The sequence below is a fragment of the Natrix helvetica genome (assembly GCF_964273705.1).
Source record: "Natrix helvetica genome assembly, chromosome: 1".
Lineage (NCBI taxonomy): Eukaryota > Metazoa > Chordata > Lepidosauria > Squamata > Natricidae > Natrix > Natrix helvetica.
This window is the reverse complement of record NC_138548.1, coordinates 200561628-200583874: the sequence shown is the minus strand read 5'-3', so window position 1 is coordinate 200583874 and position 22247 is coordinate 200561628. Positions and strand designations below refer to the sequence as shown.

The following is a 22247-nucleotide window of genomic DNA, read 5'->3' as shown; positions in this document are numbered from 1 at the left end:
TAGGGCTAATCTCTCTCTTTTTACCGACATTGAATTCAGGCAAATTATTTTAGCTCATAGGGAAGAAAATGTCAACATGCAGTAAGTTTCTAAGGGGAAGACGAGATGCAAAACTACTTGAATTGTTCCTTTTGTTCATATTTTTTTCTAAGTTGATAGTGACAAGTTTTCTGTTCCTCACATTGGCCCAACAGACCTCCATCACTAAAAAGGGAGTAAAAATGCAATTTATACAGCTCTCTGCCTTACTATGATGATCCGGGGACACTATACCTGGAATTCTTCAATGCTGCTTGTCCAATTGTAAAAAAAATGGGAACTACTGCAGAAGAACTATTGCCTGGCAGATGGTTTTAGGCTGAATTGGAATAAATCCATTCCTTAACATCAGAAGCGTAGATTTCTTTCCATCTGTTTAAAATAATTTTCTTTACAAAGTCCGAGGCTTGGTACAATTCTTCATGAAATGTCTTTATGCAAATATCTTCCACCTTATGTTGGCAGCAGGAACAGCACTGAACTTTGCTTATCTCTCCAAATTCTGTCCTTTCTGCCTGCTAGAGATAGCAGACAGTTTCCCTTATTTTGTGATAAGAAGACTGCCACAGCCTCTCCCATGCGTATGCATAGCAAATGACATCACAGATAAGCTTTGGCCCAAGTGCTGGGTAACTAGCTTGCACTCGGCTGCATGATAAGAGTAACATTTCAGACAAATGACATATATAGACCCTTCTTAATATCAGGGCAAAGCAGTGAAGTCAGAGGGATATGGCCTCTATGCCCTTGTTGAAAGCTTTCTCTCTGGGGTTTCTTTCTGGCTTCATTATAGAGCTGAACAATAACTTGGGTTTTTTAAATTTTTAAATTGGACTTTTATGAAAACTAGGAATTGACTTTTGTGTGACGAAACTTCCAAAACAGGTTCAGCTACGGCTACTAGATAATAATAATAATAATAATAATAATAATAATAATAATAATAATAATAATAATAATAATAATAATAAAAAATTTATTTCTTAGCCGCACCCTCTCCCGAAGGACTCGGGGCGGCGTACAATAAAACATATGAAATAAATATATAGACAAGACATACATATTACAAAAACATATACCAAGACATGTACAAGGAGGAGGTCGGCTAATGAATAAAAACAATAAAATACAATGTTTAGAAACCCCTAAATAAATTGAATACAATTAAAATACCCAAATAAAAACCCGTCAGGAGCGATATAGTTAGATCAAAGTTGAGCCAGGCCAGCTACTTGGAATAGGTGGGTCTTGAGCTTTATACGAAAGGAGCGGAGGTCAGAGGTATTCCTAATATCCGGAGGGAGGTCATTCCACAGGGCTGGGCCCGCCACAGAGAAGGCTCTACTCCTAGGTGCCGCCCCTCGACACTGTCTGGTGGACGGCACCTGGAGGAGGCCCTCTCTGTGCGAGCGGATTGGTCGCAGGGATGTATGGGGCAGAATACGATCCCGCAAGTAACTAGCAAAATTTTATTAGCAAAAATCCAGACAACTGCTAGATGGAAGCAAACCCATATAACTGCTGTTATTTAGAAGTTGTTGTTCTAATTAAGTAGCCTTGTATTCACAATTCAACTGTGGGGGTAATGAGTTATATCATGTTTTTGGGTGTGCAGCTGTTGAGCAGGTTAGCTGGGTGGCTCAACAGTAAGGCACTAGTGAAGCAGGCATAGCGGAAGAGCACAACTTCCTTTCCCTATCCTTACCACTTTCTAGAAGGGATGATTGAAAGCATCCTGTTGTATGGTATTGCTGTGTGGTTTGGAGGTATTACTGTTTCAGGCAGGAAGATAGTGCAGAGAGTGGTGAGGATGGCAGAAAAGATTGGAAGGTCCTTCTATCCAGGACATAGCATATAAGCAATGCTTGAGTAGGGTCTGCAGGATCGTCTGCTCAAGGAGCAGGTTGTGGCCTGCACTGTTGCAAATTGTAAGCAAGGAGGCCTCTGCACAGATTTGTCCCTTTTGCTAATTGTACCGTAAATGTGCCATTTACTGATTAGGACATTCTATGGACAGTCAGATGACTGATGGTGGTGATGATTTGGTTAACTTATATGTGGACTATTGTAATGTGTTTTATATAAGACCACCCTTGAAGACTGCTCAGAAGCTGCAAGTGGTTCAGAACACAGCATGGTTCGGTGTCCCCATCTAACATCTAGGCTTTCAGGTGCAATTCAAGATACTAGTTATCATAAGGCCTGGCTATTTATGGCAATTTGTTTACCTCCCATAGCATCTGCCCATCCTGTTAATCTGACAGAGATTGCATGCTTTCAATATAACAATGCCATCTAATGGGAGCTATGCCTTCTCTATTAGTGCTCCTGCCTCTAAAACAACATACCTCCTGACAAATGTCTACTTCTTCCCTGACTTCGTTAAAAAAATAAAAGGTTTCAAAATGTTCTTTTTTTACTAGACGTTGGGCTAACCTGCAGCCCTCAAGAATAATGGTATCGCCGCTGCTTCATCTTTGAATAATTATTTTGATTTGCAGTATGCCAGTCAACAGTTGAAATATTATGAAACAATATAGATTGGAGGACCCCTGTTCTTGTTTCTCTATTTACTTTTATTTATCACACTGCACAGATTCCTGAGGACTGGGGCAGAGCTAATACATTTGTCTGCGAATTACAGCCTAATAACCTGTTAAGCATAATAAGCAAGCTAATAAACTAGTTGATTGGATTGATTCAGAGTATATATTAAATGATGAGCAAGCAGGCTTTAGGTCTGGATCAGTGGTGGGTTCTGGATCCCGTTGCAACCGGTACGGCTGCAACAGGACCTGGTGTCCTCCACAGGAACCCGTGTGGTGCGTGTGCACATGAGCATGCGTCGTACCTGCCAGCGACGCCTCTGCAAGCCTCCGTGATGCTCCAGCTGCTCGGCAGAGTGTTGCGCAGGCGCTATATGCTTCATGCTTGTATGCGGAAGCGCCGAAGGCTTTAAAGGACAGGTAAGGAGCTCGGGCGGGCAGGCGGTACTCTGGGCAGGCTCTGGTACACCCGTACTGGGGCGTACCGCCTGCAACCCGCCACTGGTCTGGATACTCTATGGACATGTCTTGGCTGAAAGATATACATCTGGCTGAGAATATACATCTAAAGCAGGCTCTACACTGTACATTTGTTGATTTCTGGTCTGTGTTTGATCTAATTCCCAGATTAAACTTTTGCTCATGCATGTAAGAACTCTAGATTCAAAGTCTGCTGCAATATGCAAGGCAACATACTAAGAAGATTCAAACTTACAGAGGAATGAGGCAGGGATTGAATTCTAGCTGCTTCACTGTTTAATGTATATATAAACTCACTTGTGGCCAAAATGAACCAATTAGAGCACCACCTTCCAAAATTAGCAAACAGGCATTTTGCCACCCTGCTATATGCCGACTGCATACTACTTCTGTCACAATAAATTGGACTCAAACAAGCCCTGAATGCCTTGACCGGCTATTGTTCTGAGGAAGTTTTCGAAATCACAGCAAAACCCAAATCCTGATTTTTTTGCAAAGAGATCTAAATAGCATGTCTATTGGAGAAATGGCTGAAATATTGAACAAATTAAAATCTTCAAATATTTGGGCATGATTTTCCATAGTTTCACCAAGTGCTGAGAGGTCAGAAAGTCCATCTTCCTGTCAGCATTTCATTTTCTAAGCAAGCCTGGGTTTTAACTTTAACTTTTTGAATTTATTGTTTTACTCTTCTTTTTGTCTTTAAAAGTTGACCAGCTGATTTGTTTCAACCCCCTGCTAGACTCTGTTTTTTTCTTTTTCCTTCCCTTTGATTTATGTTGTTGTTTTGAATAACTGTAAAGAAACATGTTGTGTTTTTGGATGGTGAAGCGCTTTCATTATATTTACATTATTATTGGACTCTCACTACATAATTTTTATATTCTTTGTATTTGCAAAATATTTAGTTTATTTCTTTTGATTTTTTAAAAATCTTGGTTCGAAATATCCAGAAAATCTTTCTTCTTTCCTTCTGCTTCAGTGTTCTCTGTTCCCTGACCATGTTTCACAGAATAATAATGTATCAAATTATGGTTCTTTGGTAAGAAAAACAAACTGTATAGGTATAAACTAGGGGAAACCTGGCTTAATGCCAGTAACTGGGAGAGGGATCTTAGAGTCCTTAATATGAGCCAATGATGTGTGGCAGCAGCCAAAAAAGCTAATATAGGCTGCGTTAATAGAGGGATAGAATCAAGATCACATGAAGTTCTAGTACCGCTTTACAAAGTCTTAGTAAGACCACACTTGGAATACTGCATCCAGTTCTGGTCACAATACAAAAATGTTGAGACTCTGGAAAGAATGCAGAGAAGAGCACCAAGAATGGTTAAGGGACTGGAGGCTAAAATATACGAATGGTTACAGGATTTGGGTCTAGTCTAATAAAAAAGACCGGGGCAGGGACATGATAGCACTGCTCCAATATTTGAGGGCTTTGTAGGACAAGGGGGTCAAACTATTTCCAGACCACCAAAAGGCAAGACAAAAAACAATGGTTGAAAACTAACTAAGGAGAGAAGCAATCTAAAACTAAGGAGAAATTTCTTAATGGTGACATCAATTAACCAATGGAATAGATTGCCTTCAGAAATTGTGCGTGCTTCATCACTGAAGGTTTTTTTTTAAAAAAAGACTGGACAACCATTTGTCTGAACTGATATAGGGTCTTCTATTCAAGCAACGGATTGGAGTAGAAGACCTCTGAGACCTCTTCCAACTCTATCATTCTATGTTGCATGTTATTCTACAGCCTTGTAAATTGTGATGATTTATAATTTAAAGTTTACACACTTTCACTTTTCTTTGGCTTGTCAGCCCCAAGAGAGAGTTATGTCTGAAATTCAAAGGGAGTAGGAAAGACAACAGGCTTCCAGATAACTCACAATACCTGTCAAGCCGGCCTCCGTCAGCAACCAAAAAAGAAACCACTTAGCTTCATTTTGCAGAATTAAGAGTACTTTTACTGGTTATGAAAAGATAGCAGCTAAGCAAAGCAAGATCTGAGGCAAAAGCGTGCGAAATCATACATATCAATATGTGACCAAACCCCCTCCCCCTGGTAACCCTCATCCCAGTGTCCAATCTGCAAATCCCTTAGGTGTCATGTGAGTTCCATCTTCAAGGAGGATCATCAGGTTGGTAGGCAAGACAGTTGGCCTTGACCAACACCAACCGCTAAGCATGCGCAGTAGATGGCGAGACCAAAACTCCCTTTTTACAATCTCTCCTGTACTTAAACTTCCTCTCCCAAATACCACCCCACTCCCCGTTTCAATGGCAGCCAAAAGCAAATAGCAAAACAGAGGCTGACAATACCCTTAATTTTAACAGCGTTAGGAAAACTAGGCTGCAAAAACACAGCAAAAGGTTAATAAATGGCCCTTTGCTGCCATCTATTGGCTACCAGATACAAAACATTTGCATCACAATTATCCATAGTTGACAGAACTAAGATTGATTCAGCCCAGTTTTCTGGGGCTGCACAATGCCCTGAATTAATCACATAGGCTGGATCCCCATTGGCCAAAATGTAGTTTGCTGTTTTGAATTTGTGTATGCAAATAATAAGGCTACTAAAATTTCTGCATTTGGTGCAAAAGGTCAAAGGAGAATAAGATTATCAGTCACCATCGGTAATAACTGCTCATTAGAATCAGACACCGCTACTTTGTAAGTGCCAAAGAGCAACACCAGCAACCACCATTACAGGTAGTCCTTGACTTCAACAGTTCATTTAGTGACCACTCAGTTACAATGGCATTGAAGTGACTTATGACCATTTTTCACACTTATGTCCGTTGCAACATCCTCATGGTCATGTGATTTATATTCGGATGCTTGATAACCAACTCACATTTATGACAGTTGCAGCATCCCGGGGTCATGCAATCCCCTTTTGCAACCTTCTGACAAGCAAAGTCAATGGGAAAACCAGATTCACTTAACAACTATTTTCCCAATTTAACAACTGCAGTGATTGTTAACAAATGTGGCAAGAAAAGCAGTAAAATGGGGCAAAATTCACTTAACAGATTTCTCGCTTAGCAACATCAATGTTAAGACTCCAGTGTGGTCGTAAGTCGAGGACCATCTGTATCACCTCTCCTGTTGTTGGTGGGGTTTTGCATAGGAGTTTGATCGCCCAGCCTAGAAACGGAACAGAAGCTGCTTGGTGCCTATCCACAGATCATGCCCAATGTAACGATTCAAGGGATACAAAGTGCAATTAATTACGACTGTTACACTTCATTCGCTTGATTTTAAAACAGTCAGAAGAGGCCTTCGGCTGCACCTAAACTGCATTTCCCAGAAGTCAAGGAATTACGCATGCGTTTACTGAGTTTAACGGCGATTTAGAACGCCTTCCCCAACATATTGAAAGCTACCGAGCCAGTAGGAAACTGCCACAGCTCCCAATTCGTTCGTGATGTCTTCAGGAAACACCTCTCTGCTAGAATGACAGGTTCCTAATCAAATCCGTAGTTGGGATTATCAGATTTGCCAATAGAAGAATAAAGTTTCCGGAAGGAGGCGAGGCTTAAAATCAACAGAAAGGAGGAAACGCTAGGACATGATTGACAGTCGAACACCCAATAAATCCTACCCACCGTCCAATCGACTTCAGGCACCACCCATTCCCCCCTCCCCGCACCGAAGTGGGTAGCAACAGTTGCCCCGGTGAGGGAACACGGAGGGCGCCATAGCCACCGTAGTCGTGGCGACCAGGAAGCCCGGCAACAACAACAACCGCCCACCCTCCCTGCCTCTGCGCGATTCCCGCCAAAATCGAGAGAGAGCACGATAGTCGCGACAACGTCCCCGCCCCCGCCCCCTCAGGGGACGAGGCCTCGCGGGGCCGGGACAGTCCAGGTGGGTTCGAGTCCGGTTCCCCTTCCTTTTTCCGTAAAAAAAAAATGGCGAAGCCTATGATTACTCTTTTCCTTTCTCCGAAGTAGTCGGGAAAAGTGAGGCGGACAAGTGAAGTATTCCCCCCCCCCCGCCCCCCGGTGTTGGGCCCTACCGCGGCCACACCAAACAGGGCTTGACGGGAAAGGGCCCAGGCCCTGAAAGGAGGAGCGTTGACTCTCCTCGGTGATTGGTGGCCGAGAGGGCCAATAGGAGTGGATGGATACGCTTAGGGCGGCCAATGACACTTGGAGAGAGGCGGATGCGGACGGTCGCTCAGGAGAAGGGAAAAGGAGAGAATGGTTGACTTCAAACAGCGTCATAAAGTCGGGATGACGTCACGAGCTTGAGCTTTTCTTAGTGAAGTTGCGTAGTAGCGCTAATAACCCGAAGGAGTGCCTCTTAATGAGAATTAATTAAAAATAAATAAATAAAGGGTTTTATAGAAGTCCTGTTCGTAGAGAAGGTGGCTATTTGATGGAATAATTCCCATGGGGAAAAGTCATAGGTTAATTATAGAGTGTATCTTATTTTTTTAAAAAAAAGATAGAGCTGGACAGACTTTTGGCCAGGCATAGAAAGTCACTTTTAGACAAGAGGATAATGGCCAACTGCCATGTAAGAGCTGCTTACTTGGCTGTTTTTATAAATGGTTTGAAGAATGGGAGTTGCGTTGGGAAAGTGAGTTGTGGTGGGGTTTTTGTTTTGTTTTTTTGGTCCCTGCTCTCTGTGGTTCTCAATAAAGCGCCATGTCTGCTTTGGACATGGATGCCCATTCCTAGAACTGGCAAAACCACTGGTTTTTCAAGACATAAACAGATTCCTGTACCGTGTTTAGAACAGATACTGGTAAGAGTAGTAGTTGAAGATTTTGAAATCAGATTTTTGCATCATGTGCTCAAAACAAACCTGTTGCTCACTGATAAGGCACATTTTATGCAGAAGTTCTCAATTTTATTCTCTGGGAAACTCAGGATCGGAAACTTTTGAAAAAATAAAAGGTAGCCAGAACAAATAGAAATCCTAGTGTGAATCAGTACAGTAGGTGTTACAATGCTAAACACCCCTCCCCCACCCCCGCTAATGGAATTGACAGTATATCTGAAACCCCAAATAAGGCAAACGTTGCTGTTAAATGTAACTTCACATTACTAATATAACTGATTTCTAAAAGCCATGCTGTTTCACGTGGGCATCTGTTTCAAAATGCTTTAGGTAAAAATTTTTGTGTCCTGTGCTTGTGGCTAGGTATAAGAGCACACCACAATTGGTGAGAGTAATCATAAGAATAAGGTAAATATGTTAAATGTAATGATAGTATAAGATAAATAAAAATGATTATGGATAAGGATATTAAGATTTGTCATTTATGTATTTTTTTTACTCTGCTCAGTACATAAAGATGAATGAATTATCTTCTTATAGATAGTTCTTATTTAATAACTGGTCATTTAGCAACCATTGAAAGTTACAACAGATCCCCCAAAATGCAGCTGGCACTTGGCAGACAGCCTGCGTTTACAATTATTTGGTTTTATGTTTTTTGTCAGAAGTCTCTACTTACTTTTGGTTTCCGACAAAAAACACCCATTGAGAACAATGAGTTCATTTAATAACCACAGCATTCACTTAACTATTGTGTTTGCCTTACCACCAGGTATGCTTAACAACTGCTTCAAAAACATGTCGTAAAATTGGGTCAGTCATGTGATGACCAGCTTAACAACCAGCATGATTTATGACTATAATTTCAAGCTCAGTTACAGTTGTAAGTTGAGGACTTCCTGTATTTTCCTAATATTTATTCAAGATAACATTACAGTTTAATGTTCAATTTCCTCACTGAGAGATATAGGCATTAATTTAGGTTCTAAGGAACATTCCTATATGAAATGTTGAATTGCTTCACATTTTAAGGTACTTTTCACAAATTGGAAATTGAAACTAAACTGAGGTTAAATATTTTTGAACGTTCTAGAGATACTGAATGCCAAATACTGTTTGATGTTCTAATGATGTGTTACATCTAATGTTTTTAAGGATTGTTAAGTTTGAATTGGATCTAAACGTTAGTTTGCATTTGGGGGAGGTGCCTTTGATTTCTGGAGACTACCTGACAAATGCCTGCAGTTTTTTGGGCAAGATTTCAGAAATGGTTTCTTGGTTTTCCTAGGGTTGAGAGTGACTGGCCCAAGGTCATCCAGCTGATTTTGTGCTTAAAGTGGGAATATATCTCGCAGTCTCTCTAGTTTATAGCCTGGTGCCCTAACTCCTATACCAGACTGACTCCTTTAGTTTGCTTTAGAAGTAGTTAAGATAACTATGGCGTCTGCTATTTATTCACTTTATAGTGCAACATTTCTTTTCACCAAAAACATGATAGCAAACAGAAACTAAAGGAATAAGTGGCAGATCTTTGGTACTTTTTGAAACATTAAACAAATGTGCCCAGGTTGTAAAATGGCCACAAAATTCAAATGTTTTAAAACTGATCCTGCTGCGTAGTACAAGGTAGAATTTAATACAGTATCAAAAGGTCATTATAACCATTTAGAAATTACCAGTATCAAGTTCATAAATTTCAGTCAACTTCATGTTTTACTGTTCATTGCATGGATAATCTCATTTAATATTGGAAGAATAATTATGGAATCTATTTTATGTTTGTATGTTTAATAATTACTAACCCTGTAATTGCTTGTGGGGATTGGTGGTTTGAATTTCTTGAACAATAAATGTAATTTCTGATTCTTTTTGAAAATCCAGATTATACTTGTAATGTTGGCTTTTATTATTGCAGGTTTAATTATTGGCAGCTAGAACTACATGCCATATAATAATACAACATTTTTACTGGAATATGCAGTTTGGCTACATGTGAAAACCATTCAATTCAAGAAAAAGGTATTATTAAAATATTTTCAATGTTTAATTTTTACTTCAGCTAAAAATATTCAGTATTCAGAAACATCTAATACAGGGGTGTGAAACTCAATTTCATTGAGGGCCGCATCAGGGTTGTGTTTGACCTTTGGGGGGGGGGCTGGCCAGGGTGGCGTGGCCAGCTCAATGTCCATTTTTGGCTGTGACTGCCCCCTGCAGCCCTCTGCCAGTGAAAATGGAGCTGGGGGGGAGGGGTCTCCCAAGTTCCATTTTTGCTGGAAGAAGCACTGCGGGCAAGTCCTTCACTGTTTCCAGAGTGGCCCCATGGGCCAGAAGTAAACACCCTGCAGGCCGGATTCAGCCCACAGGCCTTGGGTTTGACAACCCTGATCTAATACATTGCTTAGGGTTGGAGAAATAAATTGTAATAAGTCTGATTGCATGAGTGCCCTACACATGATTTCATCCAGGCACTGATACATAATTGTTTTACATAGCAGAAAGTGTTTCTAAGAAAAGTGACAAAACTGCCACTCCTCTGGCGTTTGCCCATCCTGCATTCCTTTTCTTATTCATTGTGCGATCTGTCTATACCCATGTTTACTTTGCTAATCAGATGGAAGTAAAATTCTGGAGATATATATGGAACCAATCCATCCCAAAAATAGTAAAACACACCTGTCATATAAGGGAGCTGGACTTCCTTGACAACGTTTTCTGTTCATCCAAGAAACTTGTTCAGTTCTGGTTGAATGGTGGAGAATGGAAGCATTTATATTTTTACAGTCATCTGATCCTTAGCCCTCTGAAGGATGGTCAGTAGCTCTCTCAGTCGGTGAGGCCACTCGATTCAATACCAAGAAGGTTCCACACCCATTTGCACTCTGATTCAGGTGACCCTGGGGGTATAGAGTGGCCTCAACAACTGTGAGAGAGCTAATGACCAACCTTCAGAGTGCTAAGGACCAGATGGCTGCAAAGAGTATAAATCCTTCCATTCGCCACGATTCTGCCAGAGCTGAAGAAGCTTCTGGGATGAGAATTAAAATGTTTTCAAGGAAAAACAACCAAGGAATTCCAGTTGCTTTTTGAACAGCTCTTTTGAGACAACCATACCTGGATGATTGAGAATCTCCATAGATATGGCATTAATCTGGTTAAACTGTACTCTGTTCCCTGGGTAGCATAATATACTGCTCTTGAGTTAATGTTGAGGTTTAAAATATTTCAGAATTGTATTATTGAATAGTTGAGTTTGGATGTACAGTATACAGCTATTAACTTTTAGAGAAGTTTTCAGATTCATGAGAGCATATCCTGTAAACAGAATTGTGGCACTTTAGGCAGCTGTTGGGATAAGAATGTACAATGCCTAGGAAATGTCATTCTTTTACAATATAAACAGGCCTTTTCCTTTTTAATTTTTATGGATTCTCTCTAAATAATTGCATAAAATAATTTTAATTTTTTTTGGGGAAAAGATAAACATACAAGGATAGACATGAGAAATCTTTATATGAACCTCCTTTTCAATATTTAGCAAGTGCGGGTAACAAATTTTGAACTCTACTCCACTATTAAGAGCACTTGTTAGCTCAGTTGTTAATTTGAGAGTTTACATCCTGGGATGTAGATAAATGTTTATCCATAAAGGGACACTATCCTTTTATTCAGTAAATGTGCCATTAGTAGTGGTCTTTCTGTGCTGGATTACATTCCAGCAGATTTAGAATGATAAAATCACAGGATTTGAAAGGACCTCAGAGGTTTTCTAGTCCAACCTCCTGCCCAGAATAGGAGAACTTATTTCATCCTGATGAATGGCTATCCAGTCTTCTCCAGAAATGGATCACCATAACTCGGGGAGGCATCTTATTCCATTAATTAATTGTTAAGTTCTTTATGCAAATGCACTAGTGAAAAATAACAATAGAATGGCAACACACATTGAGCTATGTTAAACTATGATTACACTTGGTTTTGACTTGGCGTATCATGTGAATTGGCCATTTTAATGTATAGATCATGGTTAATGAGCAGTGCAAGGTATCAACCCAACCAATTGTGTCAATAAACCTCTGAAACTAGCTATTAGGTAAGAACCAGATTTATAAAGATAACATTCCTCTATGTCAGTAAAAGACATATAAATATGTGATCCCAATTTGGATCAAGTCTGAATTCTTAAGGTTCTAAAAAAAGCAAGTTGTTTTCAAGTTCGACTTGCACCAAAAAGAATGAGCAAGCGTATTGGAATCTTTGGAATGCAGCCGTGTTGTCCGTGGCCTGATGCTTCCTATAGTTTTTATGCTTTAGTATTGTATTTTTAAGTCTTTGGCCATTTTAACTTGAAATAATTTATAATGCTTATTTGGTTAAAAGAGGTTTTTATAGTCTTTGTAAAGTGTCAGAAAAAAGTTTTCCTTTCTGAGACCTCAAATGATACATTCAAAAATATATAGTGCAGGACTATATGCAATTACCAGCGTGCTTCAGTAAGGCAGCTCCTGATTTTCCTGACAAAGAGTTAAGCTCTGTTATTCAAAAGAATGATTATACACTAATCATATTGTTTGGCTGTCTGAGAAAAACAGCCTTATGCGAAAATAATAATTCCAGATAGATTGTAAAATATTCTTTAGCAACTGTGGTGATTTACTTAACTACAGTTGCAAAAAGGTCATAAAATTGGATATGCTGATGTGATGACTCACTTAACTACAATGATGAATTTAAAAATCCCAATTGTGGTTGTAAGTCAAGGACTACTGTAATTGCTCCTTCATGTATGAAGCACCTTTACACCGCCTAACTGCGTAACATAAGGATATACTGAACATTGCTGTTGAGGTTTTTTGCAGTTTTCTCTCCATTATTCTTTTAGCTTTAAACAATAAAAAAGGTTATTTCAAAGCATTTGACTACCCCTAATACTAGGTTGTGATTACAGTAGTCACTTTTGGGATTTATCATTAATGTTGTTTGTCTGCATATAAAATCAAATAGATTTTATATCGTCCATAGAGGCTTGCTGAATTTCTTTAAAAACAGGTATACAAAATACTATGGAAGTTTACAAAATTGGCAAAGACACATTATTATGCACTTATTTGACCAGAAACACTGGGAGCAGAATGTGACAAATAGTAAACAATTTACTCTGAATCTTGCAAGTTGTAGCATACTTTCTGTCTGAAAGTTCATACTCGGTTCTCTATTCCTTATCCTAACTAGCTGTAAGGGGCATTGTAAGCAAGCTGAATTTCTGAGATTGTGAGCAGGTTTGTGTTTCATAAAAGAATTCTGAAAAATATGATTTAAGTAGTCATGCAAATTATATTTAATGTTCTGCATTGTTAATTTTCTAGACTAATATTTCACATGCACCAATTGATGTTCCTGCTGCTATTCATTTTGATAATTGTTTTCAATTAGATTTTAAACATGGTGAGTTATTAAGTTATCACCCAGTGAATAGAACTGTAGGGAGTTCTTTCTGTCTGTAAAATGCTTTATAATTGATTAATTATTTTTCTTTTCTTTTTTGTTCTATTTGTTTTTCTTTTTCTCTTCAACGAAAGGAAGCAAAAAAGCCTTATTTATTATCATTTTCCCCACTGTTGGCATGGCAACACAGGCTTATGTTACCGAATTACAGGCAGCCCAACAACAATCACAACAACCGCAACAGTCTCAGCAACAGCCAGCAGCAACAGCAAACACAACAACACCAGTGGTGGTGGCAGCAGCAACTCAACAACAGTATGTGGCAGAATTGCAAGGTGCCCAGCAGCAACAGCAGCAGTCAACCCCTAAACAGTATGTTACAGAAATCCCAACTTCTCAGACGCAGGCTCCACCCACTGGACAACAGACACCAACGCCTGCGCCACAGCAGTACATTGTAGTGACTGTTTCTGGTAAGTGTTTAAGGGGTGAAGGAAAGTGGGGAAATTGCCAGAAAAAAAATGAGAGCCATCATTTGGAGAGATGAAATGCACTTTATTTATTTATAGCCTTCACGTAGGGGAGCTTATGAAAGCCATTATCAGTGCCATTTCTGTAAAGACAATCAAGTGATGAATAATCAGCCCAAATATCAAATAGTTCTGATTCAACCAGTTAGGGTATACTGACAATAGTAGCTGGCAATGTCCTTCCTGGGCAGCTTTTAGGAAATATTTCCCTTTGTTTCAAGAACAGAATCCCTTAATCTGCCTTGAAATCTATTTGTGAAATATTCCCCTCAAAGATCATAATAATTGAAGATCCCATTGCACATCTACATAACTGAATATATTTATAATTTGAACATTTCACCAGTTAATTTTCCTTAATTTGTATGATTTGCATTTCATAGCTTCTTCGTCTGTCTTTACTAGAAGAGTATGGTGAATTTCAAATAATAATTTGGTTAATCTCATCAATCCCAAATGAAGTCTATTTATTTATTTATTTATTTATTTATTTATTTATTTATTTATTTATTTATTTATTTATTTATTTATTTATTTATTTATTTATTTATTTATTTATTTATTTATTATTTTTTATTTATTTATTTATTTATTATTTATTTATTTATTTATTTATTTATTTATTTATTTATTTATTTATTTATTTATTATTATTTATTTATTATTTATTTATTTATTATTATTTATTTATTATTATTTATTTATTATTATTTATTTATTAATTAATTAATTTATTTATTTATTTATTATTTATTTATTTATTTATTTATTTATTTATTTATTTATTTATTTATTTATTTATTTATTATTTATTTATTTATTTATTTATTTATTTATTTATTTATTTAGATTTCTAGACCGCCCCCTCTCCCCGAAGGGACTTTTAAATTTACTACTATATTTTAAAATTGTTCTAATGAAATATATATGTACAAATATATAGGGTAAACAGTTTTAAATATACAGTACTGAAATTCATGATTAAAAGCTCAGGTGAGATAAGTGATTTAATTTTGGTTTGCAAAAGTCAGTTGAAGCACCCATTGAGCATTGCCAGACCCAACATTTAACTTTTCTTTAAATATATTTTCTAATTCTCTATCAGCTATTGTGAACAGGTTAATGCCCATCTCTTTTGAATTATACATTTCTCATTGAAGTAGTTATATTTTATACAGTTATCACAAACCCTGAATTAGTAAATGCTGAAACATCTGGGAATGTCTGTGTCGAGTGACTATATTTTTCACTTCTCTGCACATCATGAATGACCATAAAAACTCTCTTGGTGTTGATTTTGCAGTTACAAATAAATTTTGAGTAGGGAATTAGCAAATACAGAATAGTCTCAGCAAATTCATTCTGGGTCTTGCATCAACAATGAAGATTTGCATTTAGAACTTAGGTATGATGATGAGAATAGAACCTTCCCCCTGTGTGGTATGCAGCAGAACCTTTCTTTCACTAATCAGATTTTTATGATAGATAGATCCTATATATTTTCAATAATAGCCCAAGAATATTAATCAATGTACGAAGTTTATAAGATATGACATGAACTCTGCATCGCAGCCCTGCACGGATCTGCAAGGGTGAGATTCCGGGCCAGTTGGAAATTAAATATAGTGGATTGCTTAACTCTTCTGTTTACATTAATAACAACTGAAAATAGTCTAAGAAGAGTTCAACATCTGTCTGACTGAAGAGGAAGATGCCACAGCAGGTTTTGGTTTAGGCTTAATACTTGACTGAGAGATCACCAGAGACTTCCAGGGCTGCAGGCAGGACTAGAAAGTTAAAAAAACAAAACAAAACAAAAGATAGCAATGGCATAACATTTTGGCACTGTTGCCAAATATTTCATACGCATTATTATAATTGTCTTTAGTCCAGGCTGTTATACTTTGTTTCACGTTTTTAATTATATGCTTCAGTGTTGTAAGCTGTCCCGAATCTAGTGGAGTGAATGGCTATAATGTATTTGATAAAAATAATAAAGTAATAATGAATATAGACATGTTTATAAAATCATGATGAGAGAAGCTTCCTGACATATTTCTTTTACATTTACATGACAATATTTAGTTTCATTTGGATTTTGTCACAATATAAATTTATATTTAAGCTGCTTAAATGACTACCATGTATTGTGTGCATTTTCTACGCTTTGCTTTTGCTATAGATTGCACAGATTAGAGAGGATTGGAAAATTAGAGAAGAATGGGGAAAAGGTTGGAAAAAAGAGCCAGGTTGATCTAGTTAAGGCACCAAGCTTAGAAACTAGGCAAGAGCTAGTCCCGCCTTAGAGATGAAGCCAGCTGGGTGACCTTGGCCCAGTCATTCTCTCCCTCAGCCCAACTCACTTCACAGAATTGTTGCTGTAGGAAAAATAGGGGGAAGGAGTATTAGAGACTTTCAATGCTTTGAGTTACTTATAAAAACTACAAAGGCAGGACTTTAAAAAAAAATCTGCCCAGTAATTTTTGGTGCAAAGTTATTTGAGTTTTGTGCAAAGAGCATATTGTACTAGTGTCTCCCTGGCCAACGCTGGCCATGGTTAAGGATTTTTCATCTCGGAGCCCTTTTGCTCTGAAATGTTCCTGCACTCACTCCTCTGAAGGATTTTACCTCCCCTCATTTCACAGAGTGGAAATCCATATGTGGGATGCTTCATCCTATAGCTGCCAAAGGATTTCAGCTCCCTTGTATCCCTTGTGCTTGTATCCTTCCCTGCTGGCTTCCCTATTGACTTCCTGAATTGTCTAGCAACCAGATCGCAGTCATGTGACCATGCGGGTGGCTGGAGTGACACTTTGCAACAATCGGAAGTGCCTTATGAGGCCATAAAGCACCTTTTCTGAAGCCAATAAGTGAGGACTGTGTCTTGAGGAAGTGGGATTGCAGATTGTTGCTCCTCTCATAGCAGATATTTCTGGGATAAATGAGCAGGCTATTTGAAATAATATAATATTGCAGCAGAATCATACTAAATAACGAGAAATCCTCTCAACGTGCCACAATGTTTGATAGTATGATTGGGGTGGGGTCTAGAGGATCAGAGAATAGGGACTTAGAGAATGCTTTTAATTCATAGGTTACAGATTAACTATCCTGCAACAGTGACTTTTTTCTTTGCAATGCAGAACACTTCTCTCTTCCGCATTTTATTAGATGTTAGACAACCCCGTGCCCTGTTGATACTTCCTTACCTAAACAAAGAAACACAATATCAGGGGAACAAAATAAACAGTGGGAGCAGGCAAGGCTTCTGACCTCCTGCCGGCTTCCCCATTGAGTTTGCTTGTGGGAATCTGGCAGGAAGCATTGAAATCTCCCTTGCCCTTGTCCTGCCCTTTGCCTTCCCTACCAGCAGCCAGTGGATATTGCTATAGAGAATCATTGCTACAGATTTTGGAAGATTCTGTAAGTTATCCCATTTGGTGGTATTTTGTTCAAAAATTGCTGCCCTATGATGCACTATTTCACCCAGTTAATGACGACAAGAGTTTTGGTAGTATATAGATTTAGTTTATTGGAATTTATTCCGTTCTTATAAATCAGCCTTCCTTCAGTTTAACAGTTTGTTTTCAATGTATGCTGAATTCTATTTTCATATGTGCCTTGGCAAAAATCAGAAACAGTAAAGGTTCATATTGAGATACAGATGATTTTGAATTACGCTAATTTTCCACCCAGCAAGTAGAAGCAGCAGCTGATTTTCAGCTGCACTGCAAAAAGTGAAAGACAATTATAAATACAATTTTAAAAGACACCGTAGATAAGCCAACTGAGTTGTTCATATGTTTTATTAAATGGTTATTGATATATTTTTTAAATCAGTGTGTACAAAATTTATTGATCTATTGTTTGCTATTTTGCCCTTGTAACAAAATACATTCAGACGGGCCAAGAAAATGGCCTTTGTGGTAATATCTTTTCTGGCCCATTCTAAAGTTAAATGCCCTCACTCTCAGTTTCCCTTTCTTTTGGTGGAATTGAACTTAATGCATCTGCAAGCACAGTTTTGGCTCAGGTGATTATATTGCTGTGATTGCCTTTCCCACAGTTGCCTGATAATAAATGATGAAATGATTTGGCAAGGTAGGCATTTCAATGACTGTTATATTACAAAAGCATTGATGTCTGGAAGTGATGTGCTAAGTTGACGCTTCTGAGAAATCAGTGCATAAAAGGAAACAAACTCATATGTAAACATAGATTTATTGTTTCTCATATTTGTAACATATTTCTGACTCTTCTTCCATCTATTTGCTTTCATATCTCCAATAACTCTTATTTGCAAGTAACGTGTTTGATTATTTTTCATTAAGTTTAATTTCCTATCTAGATTTTCATGTCAGAGAGGGTCAGTATGACATTGTGGGAATTTCTACCCTAGTTGTTAATTCTTTTAGCGAATTGAAAGGAACTGGTCTGCCCCTGAGAAGTTCAGCAATTCTCAAGTCATCCGTTTGCACAATAATATTGATTATGCTGATCATTCTTCACATTGCAAGAGAACTTCAAGGGAACAGTCTTGAAATCCTACATAATAAATTGTATTTTATAATAACAACAAATACATCCAGAAGCCCCGTGCAGATGGCCCAGTGTGACTTCCTCTGCCCTTTCTCCCCTCCTGTTGAGCATGTCAAATGAGACACCCATGAAATGTGAACTGCTCCTTTGCGATTACAATCGGGTGAACAGCCGGCATCCGCCACCCAATCCTGAGAAGAACAGAGAACGTACCTACTCTGATGCGAATGTTTATTCGAAATCAATCTGCCTGGAAGCTTTAGTAGGAACAAATGGGGATTACTTGGGCCAAGGTTCCAGTTTAAAAAAGGCTTGCCTGTTTTATTTTCAAGGAAAAGAGCAGTTAGAGCTGAAACCTTTCAGGAGCTTCATCATGTATTATGATTGCCTTTATGCAATGCCTTTTGATCGTAAGTACTTCTGAAGGGATTTCTGCTTAGTACCTCTTGGCCTATATCAGAGATAGATCCTTTACAAATTACCCGCTGTCTTTGTTCTCTCGCAAGCCCATTGTGGCCAACAGACTTATAGCATAGAAGTTGTTCAAAGCAGAAGAGTCTGCTCTCAGCATAGAAAGCTTCTTGATTGTCATAGTAGTTCTTTGAACCATATGTCCTAGCCTTGCTTTTGGAAAAGAAATGTATGCACTGCTTTGGATTATATCTCAAAATCCAGAAGAAAATGAAAGGTAGCATCTTCAGAAAATAGAGAACATTTTTTTATGACAGTAACATCATTGAGGGTAGATGAATGCTGGAAACTCAATATCCTGATGTAATTGCAGATGCATAGAGAGAAGTACACTTGCTGTACCAGAGACAGCTATATTTCTGCTTGCCTTTAGAAAAACACATGCTTCCAGGGATGGATATAGAAAGGAAACATCTGGCAAATAAACAAAAACCACAAAAAATGAATATAAAAAAATATAGAACTTTGCTGGTGTAAGAGTAATTACGCAAGGCTTGGGTTGTTACTATTAGCATTGTTGTACTAAATGGCTTACTTAAATTGTATTCAATCAAAGAGATGTCTAGGAGATTCAACTTTCCCAGATAGGTTCTGCCCACCCAGTCCAGATGGCCAGAGAGTGCCTGCTGAAAGTCTCCTCCATTCTGGGGCAGAGTTGGAGGGCATCTTCCCTCCCATGATATAGGCTAATGAAGGATGTTGATGATCCCAATCCTGTGACTTCCAGAGGCTTGTGAAATCCTGACTTTTTGGGTTGGGGGGGAGGCTTTGAAGATTAATTGTTTATGGAACAGTAGCCTGGTTTTTTTTCTATTAATCATTATTGATCATAGTTTTTTGTACAGTCAGCCAGATTTTCAGATTGGATTTGGCATTTTTATCTAATGGGATCCTATATATTGCCTAGGGTCCTTTTAGACTGATTCTTTTTATTTAGATCTAATAAATAAAATATACAATAAAACTTTGAAGGAGCTCCTAAAATAAAGAGAGGAGAGGCATTTGCTTTATCACTACAAATATTGCACAACTTTAAAATATGAGACTATGTGATGAAGGATGTAGTGGGGGAAGTTATCCTCATTTTGGGGTAAATATATATGGATTGCTTTATTACCATTACAAAGAGAAATGACAGACTGCTGGGAATTATAACAGCTTCCAGCAGAAACATGCTGGAGAGATCTCATATCGACTTTTCTCAATAAGAACTGTGCATTTGTAGCCTAAGACAATCATAGTCTGAAAACATTCTTAGACATTACATTATTCTTGTGAAGAAAATAAATTGCTACATTTGAATAATATGATTTGTTCTCAGAAGCTGGCTGCTCTGTGTAATTTAATTGTCAATATGAACTGTCAATGAAAGCCACCTGGGTGAAAAATAGGCGGAGGAAGATGTGTTGGATATGTTCACCATCTTGAGTTATTTATAGAAATAATAAATATGAGATACAAATAAATATATAACATCATAAAATAAAATATTAATATTTAGTCCCAAAACTCTGGATAAACAGTAGTTCATACTGTACATATGTAGTTATAAAATTATAGAGTTAAGAATACAATAGCAACGTTGGAAGGGACCTTGGAGGCCTTCTCGTCCAACCCCCTGCCTAGGCAGGAAACCCTATACCGTTCCAGACAAATGGCTATCCAACATCTTCTTAAAGACTTCCAGTGTTGGGGCATTCACAACTTCTGGAGGCAACTTCTGTTCCACTGATTAATTGTTCTGTCAGGAAATTTCTCCTCAGTTCTAAGTTGCTTCTCTCCTTGATTAGTTTCCACCCATTGCTTCTTGTTCTACCCTCAGGTGCTTTGGAGAATAGTTTGACTCCCTCTTCTTTGTGGCAACCCCTGAGATATTGGAACACTGCTATCATCTCTCCCCTAGTCCTTCTTTCTATTAAACTAGACATACCCAGTTCCTGCAACCGTTCTTCATATGAGTTGAAGTAACCCTTTTCGAAGACCACCCCTAACCCAAATTAAAGCCTTCCCAAGTGATATCAGTTTAATCTCTTCTTGTTCTACTTCAAAAGAAGAGTCACTCTGCCTTTACAAGTAACTCAATTTCTCGCAGCAGTGCTGCTTCTAAAGAAGAGCAGTGTCAGCATGGAATGGGACAACTCTGTGCGGCCAACTCGCTGCTGCCAACTCATGACACCAGCTCATCACGGCCAACTTGCTGCAGGATAGCTTGCCATGGCCAACTTGTGGTGGGACAATTGCGATGGGGCAATTAAATAATTCAATTTAATTTTAATTTTTCATCATTCATAGTTCATTTTTCTGTCCTTTTGCTTCCTTCCTTTAATGATTCTATTCCACCATTTCTTTGATATTAGTGCCACTCTTGTCCCATGGCACATCCTATTTCAAGTTGACTGTGCAGCGAGTTGTCCTAGACCAGTGTTTCTCAAACTTGGCGACTTTAAGTCCTGTGGACTTCAACTCCCAGAATTCCATAGCTGGCTGGGGAATTCTGGGAGTTGAAGTCCACAGGACTTAAAGTCGCCAAGTTTGAGAAACACTGTCCTAGACCCATGTTAGCTTCGCATAATCCCCGACCTCCGGTCCTTCCGACGCGCCCTAAAAAGTTGGCTTTTCCAACAAGCCGGCCTGGCTTTTTTGAGGTGTAATTGCAAAATTGGGATTTTCTTGGGGACGTTTGTCTAATATATATATATATATATTTCTGCCTTTCAATAGAAGGCTCCATGAGGCCCAGCGACACAGTTTCAGAGTCCAGTCCAGGGTCCACAGCTACACAGTCAGGAGTGCCGACTCAGGTGGTTCAGCAAGTCCAGGGCACTCAGCAGGTATGTGGCTCAACGGAGAGTCTTGCTACTAATGTGACATTGATGCACTAAAGCAATCAGAGGAAGTCTGACTCAGGTTTCCAGATACAATTCATAACAGTAAAAGAAAGCTGGTCTCCAAAGTAGCTAAGAATAGGAGATGGTCTGTTTGTTTCTCTCGCAGCTTTTTGCTTCCTTAATAATCAAGGTGGTTTAAGATGATAAAAATACAAAATATGAGCTACAGTAACAATAATACAGTTGATATGAGGATTAATCACTGAAATAACAATTGAAAACCTGACCGCTGAGGGAGTGACAGCCGAAAGTATTTCCCTAGGGAGTATGGTCCATGTCTTGGGAGTCATGCAGGAGAATTGTCAGCCTTTTACTGACAAGAAAATCTTCAAAAGATCAGTAAGATCCCTCCTGCTAATCTAAGTAGGTTTATTGTTGGAGAGAGATATGTAAATAGTTACACCGCCAATCAATTAATGGCTTTAAAAGTCAATATCAATGTATTGGATTATGTTGGAATGCAACTACGTAGTAGCTAGTGTGAGTATCATATAATATCTATGTTTTTCACTGAC

General features: G+C 38.4%; 1 protein-coding gene across 4 annotated transcripts in view; it reads left to right on the top strand.

Annotated features, from left to right (window-relative positions):
- The first annotated feature begins 6441 nt into the window (after positions 1-6441).
- RFX1 (regulatory factor X1) overlaps positions 6442-22247 on the top strand; it is a 45480-nt gene continuing 29674 nt past the window's right edge. Inside the window, exons 1-6 of one of the 4 annotated variants that reach the window (XM_081938837.1) lie at positions 7284-7339; positions 8223-8267; positions 8632-8742; positions 9775-9878; positions 13495-13777; positions 21566-21675. In XM_081938837.1, coding sequence (XP_081794963.1) covers positions 9801-9878; positions 13495-13777; positions 21566-21675 — 471 coding nt within the window. In that variant the 5' untranslated portion in view covers positions 7284-7339; positions 8223-8267; positions 8632-8742; positions 9775-9800. Of the gene's footprint in view, positions 6939-7283; positions 7340-8222; positions 8268-8631; positions 8743-9774; positions 9879-13438; positions 13778-21565; positions 21676-22247 lie in introns of those variants that run through there. The other 3 variants (XM_081938835.1, XM_081938838.1, XM_081938836.1) reach the window with 3 other exon arrangements.